The following is a 4,508-nucleotide window of genomic DNA, read 5'->3' on the forward strand; positions in this document are numbered from 1 at the left end:
AGGACTGTATAATCCAAAAGGGTCAGGAGGCAGGTGTCCCTTTTGAAAGCCTGTCTAGGCTAAGGGAAGCTATGATATAGTGCTATTTGGACTGCTTCCCTGTACTATCCCTTAGTACATGGCAGAGACACTGTCTTTCACTCACCCCTTCCATCTCACTGACTCGACTAGGACAGACTCTTCCACCTCTTTCCCTCTTGCTGCTTTTCTTCATGGTTCTCTTTCTTGCCCTTCTACTGCATATATGGAGGCAATCCATGTTCATAAGGTTGGGCTTAGTCAAAAAATCACAGGCATTTTTCAGCATAATGTTACAGCCAAGCTTTACTGATGTTTCATTTGTTATGGGATGTGTAAGGCAATGAGGAACATGGAGAAAGCGCTCAGCTACAGCAGAAGAACTTCCCATTGTTGAGTGATGTGTCATCCTGAAGCCCCTGTGGGGGCTCCACCTTTGTCTGGAGACCACATATGTTGCAACTGTTGCTCCATGGGCCAAAACTACCCCATGAAAGTCCATCACCTACTAGCACAGTTGCATCTGAGCATCTGAACCGGATGTTGTTGGCTGCTGTGTCATCACCTCCTCCTTGAGATTTCTCTGTTCTCAGTGAGAAGGAGATCAAGTGGCCTCTAGGACAAACCTGGAAGCTGGTCCAGGTTCCCCATCTGTCAAAAAAGCAGACAGAGTGATGTCTAGGCTCTGCAAACCACTAGGGAGTGCCCCTTCTCCTTGCCTTGCTGCCCTCAAGCTTAACACTTCCTTTGCTCACAGCAGTGACCAGTGCAACATCCTGTTGAAGTCAGGGGCCCCTTACTTTCTCCATTTCCCCCCCCCCCTTTCATGGGTGTCCTTTTCTCTTTGTTTGTATCTCATCAGAAAAACACCAGGAAGTCCCAGACTGGATTGTCGTGGTCCTGGTGGAAACTCCCAGGATAGCCTGAGCATGTTTTATGATGAATCTCCAACCTTTTGCACACGTACACATCAGACAGCAGTCAGAATAGATACCCTGCAGTCCTGTAGTGCAGTGCTATTCATATCAACAGGGTCAGGACCTCACCCAAAGAGTTTCTAAATGTATGGCTAAAAGTCTCTTTCCTCACATTTGCCCCATGTGTTTCAGATTTCCAACAAGAACTGTAGCCCTGGGATTATACTTCTGGTGTTCATAGTACTCTGCAGAAATTTCAAGAGACAACAGAAGACAGCAATGTGAAATAAACATGTTCATCTACAAAATAAAAACCCCAGACACCTGTTTTAGCTTACTTTATGCTCCAGCACTGTGCAAACGAAACAATCAGAAGAGTCCCCTGCAAAGGGTGACGCCTATGGTTATTTTGTGAGCCAGTGCATGACAAACAAGAGAAACTACAATGGTACTTACTTCCCCACCAAAGACTCAATGATTGAGTTATCTTCACAACGCAAGCGTATGCCATTCAGAGCTGTGTCGTCTCTTCCAAACTGGGAGGGCTCCACCTGCAGTGGAAGACACACAGGGATAGAGGTAAAGGCAAGGTGGAGAAAGGCCAGGAAATGTCCTTTAACTGCTTGTCATTAGCAGTTGCAATTCCTTTCTGTAATGAGAAGCATACCTGGGGAATTTCTTCATTAGGTTTGCCAACTCCTGACCCAATGTGTAAGGCAGAGACTCTTAATCCCAGCTGAGAAGTTAGACACAACTGCCTCTCTCCTAACTCCAGCAGTGCATTTCAGCACTGATGTGGCTTCTCCCAGCAGCATCAGCCAAATGTGCATGATGCATTTGCCAGCACATCTCTTTCCAGTTTGAGAGCAAAACAATTCTGGCATCGACCTGTTTTTTGCTGTATTTGATAGGAAACTTCCTGTCCTAAAAAGATCATATTTTTCCTTACTGGTGTAACTATGGTGGCAGCATTTTCTAGGCTAAGTTTACCCAAAGTCTCAGAATTTTATGTACAGGTTAACAGTCAGGAGGGGCAAAAACTCTGCAACAGGTCCTTAAACTTTGGAGAAGACCTTCCTTGGAGGTGGAGAGGTGGGGAGGAAGTGAGACACAGGGACAGGAGATGGCAGGAAATAGGGAGAATTTTACCTTCAGCGCAAATCCACTGGCATAGCCATAGCGGCAAAATTGCCGACTCCCCCAGTGGCCCCAGTGGCCTCCATTAGGCACAGCGAGGACAGAGATGTATTTGCGTGCCCCTGTGTCCTGGAGGCAAAGAGAGAGGAACAGAATGAGTGTGGTTGGTGTGAGGAGCTTCATGTTTTCGAATCCTGATCTGCTGAAGGAGAGCTAGTGTAACAACAGGGGAATTTATACTCTGTCAGGGCAGGTTGGATTTTCCCATCAGCTCATAGACAAACACTGTGGGAACAATAGCTTTTCTCTGGGGAGCGACAGAGCACTTGCTGACCTGCTCTTGGTGCCAGCGACGAGCTCCCTTGGAAGCCCAGAGAGTTCGACGGCAAACATATGGCAGATGCTGTGGCTACAAGGCTATTCATCATCACTGAAGGACTACACAGAGGTCTTTGCGGCCCTTTCTGTGTTCGTGGATACCTGTGGAACAACTTCACAGAGGTTTAATGTGGATTCCCACTATTGGCTATGCAAATCCTTGGCCCAGGGAATGTTTATCCTTTGAGGGAAACTGTAATAACTGCTTTAGCTGTTTCTGGATGTCTGACAAGGCAGATCAAACTATACAAAAAAAGTAACAAACATGACTTAACTGGGGACACAGTCTAGAAAAAAGAATGGGTAAGCTCACATCCTGTGTCTCCCAGCATTCCCTAATGAATGGGATTCCTGGTAAGCTTGACATATGTACTAGGAATTTAATTTTTTCAATATCAGTTATTTCCCACTGTCTCTTTGATCTCAATAAAAAACATTGTGCTTTGTGACAAGCTTAACTGACTCAGTCATGCTAGGATACCTGCAGTGATTCTCAGGGAGACTGCAAAATAAATGCTACTGGGACAGCATGGGGGGGAAACAGGTTTTCCAGAAAGGTGAGGTTGAACTTGAGTGCTCTGTCTTTCAGGAGGCCACAATGCAGGGAGAGGCAAATTTAAAATCCTGCATTTGAGAGACTCTTTTGACATACAAACAACTTGTGCTCACTGTGGCCTGTATTCAGATTAGCTGGCCCTGATAGAAGCTATTTCTCAATTTAGGAAGCCAGGAGGGGAAAAAAGGAATGTGTCTCGAGGCTCAGGATCCCATAGCAGGACTTGGTACCAAGTCTTGAAAGGGAGGAAGGCAAAGAGTTTCTCTCTTCTAGTTTTCTTTTAATCTCAGATCTATTCCCTCTATTCCTGTCCCATTAAAAGGTAATGTTGCCTTTCCCACCCTTCACTCTGTACTCCCCATCTCCTTGTCAGTACTTCTGGGCTCCAGCTCATGCTAGTTCCAGTTTTCTTAAACTCAGCATTCTTAGACTTCAGCCTTTTGGTTCCTGTCTGCCCGCCTGAGCCCTGCTGTATGGAAACATGATTCTTGTTCTGTGGCTCTATGGAACAGCATAAGATGAAGACAAAACATTCCTCATTATCTACTAAGATCTGATCTACAAGATGAAGATGACATGGGCAATTTCTGCTTCCTTAGAGGAAATGAATCCTGTTATACAGACTACTGTATCAGAAAAAGAAATCAGGGGCTACAAATAAGAGTCTTGAAATAAGGAACCAGCTTCAGCCTCATAATGGCTAGGTCAAATTAAGCTTCCACAGATAATGTCCTGAAAAAAAAGAACAGAGCTTGCAGGGAAAGAGGTTGCAAAGGGAAAACACTGGCACAAGTTGGCATCCAGACAGGGACAGGAAGACTCAGCACTGCTTGGTAGATCAGAGTGCAGACATGGCAGGAAGGGCTCTGCCCATGGCACTACATGCCATAAATTCTCATTGATAAGGAATTTGTACAAGAGACAGCAGGAGACTTTGCTGAGAAGCTCCTGGCTGAAATTGGAGGGCTCAGTTGCTAGGGTGACTAGATCTTGGGGAGGACTTCCTGGACAAATATGGCTAACATCACTGTAGCATACAGAGATGATGAAGCCTTCAAACCAGAAAACGCACTGTTCCCCTCAAGACTGGAGAATGGCTGCTGCTGCATTCCTGGATTACAGCTTCCCATGACTACCAAATGTGAGTGGGATGTATCAGAGGTGGGCGGGAGAATACACAAAGAGACATATTAGACAAACAGCTGTTTACTCCATAATCATCCCAATGACTGAAAAAGGAGGTTCAAGAGCTAGTGTCCAAAGTATCTTCTTCTTGCAGGTGAGAGTGAGTTTTACCCACAATTCTTTCTCAAAAAGATGCACAAGGCACCTTATTTTCATTTTTTTCTTTGACACTCTGGGGATATACTGCCTTTTCCAAAAATGTGAGTTTTCAAAGGTCTAATTCTGGACCTGAACACACATCCAAATACATATCCTTTCATTGTTTTTTTCTTTACTTTTCAAACCTGATAGGTGGTGAATATTTTGGCCAATTTCAA

General features: G+C 45.0%; 1 protein-coding gene across 1 annotated transcript; it reads right to left on the bottom strand.

The window, feature by feature from the left end:
• Positions 1–383: 383 nt before the first annotated feature.
• On the bottom strand, positions 384–2,255 carry LOC106493473 (vitelline membrane outer layer protein 1-like). Its single transcript, XM_013953533.2, has 3 exons — positions 2,085–2,255; positions 1,392–1,486; positions 384–669 (listed from the first exon to the last, which is right to left on the bottom strand). Exons 1-3 carry the CDS (start codon positions 2,253–2,255, stop codon positions 384–386), a joined length of 552 nt encoding a protein of 183 aa, XP_013808987.1.
• Positions 2,256–4,508: the final 2,253 nt, after the last annotated feature.

This window comes from Apteryx mantelli, chromosome 1, assembly GCF_036417845.1.
Source record: "Apteryx mantelli isolate bAptMan1 chromosome 1, bAptMan1.hap1, whole genome shotgun sequence".
Taxonomy (NCBI): domain Eukaryota; kingdom Metazoa; phylum Chordata; class Aves; order Apterygiformes; family Apterygidae; genus Apteryx; species Apteryx mantelli.

Excerpts from the sequence above, each read along its gene's own strand:
- LOC106493473 (XM_013953533.2), bottom strand. The coding sequence starts at position 2,255 with ATGAAGCTCCTCACACCAACCACACTCATTCTGTTCCTCTCTCTTTGC. Across the intron at positions 1,487-2,084 it reads CCAGTGGATTTGCGCTGAAG|GTGGAGCCCTCCCAGTTTGG; the intron begins GTAAAATTCTCC and ends CTTCCACTGCAG. Across the intron at positions 670-1,391 it reads ATTGAGTCTTTGGTGGGGAA|ATGGGGAACCTGGACCAGCT; the intron begins GTAAGTACCATT and ends CTTTTTTGACAG.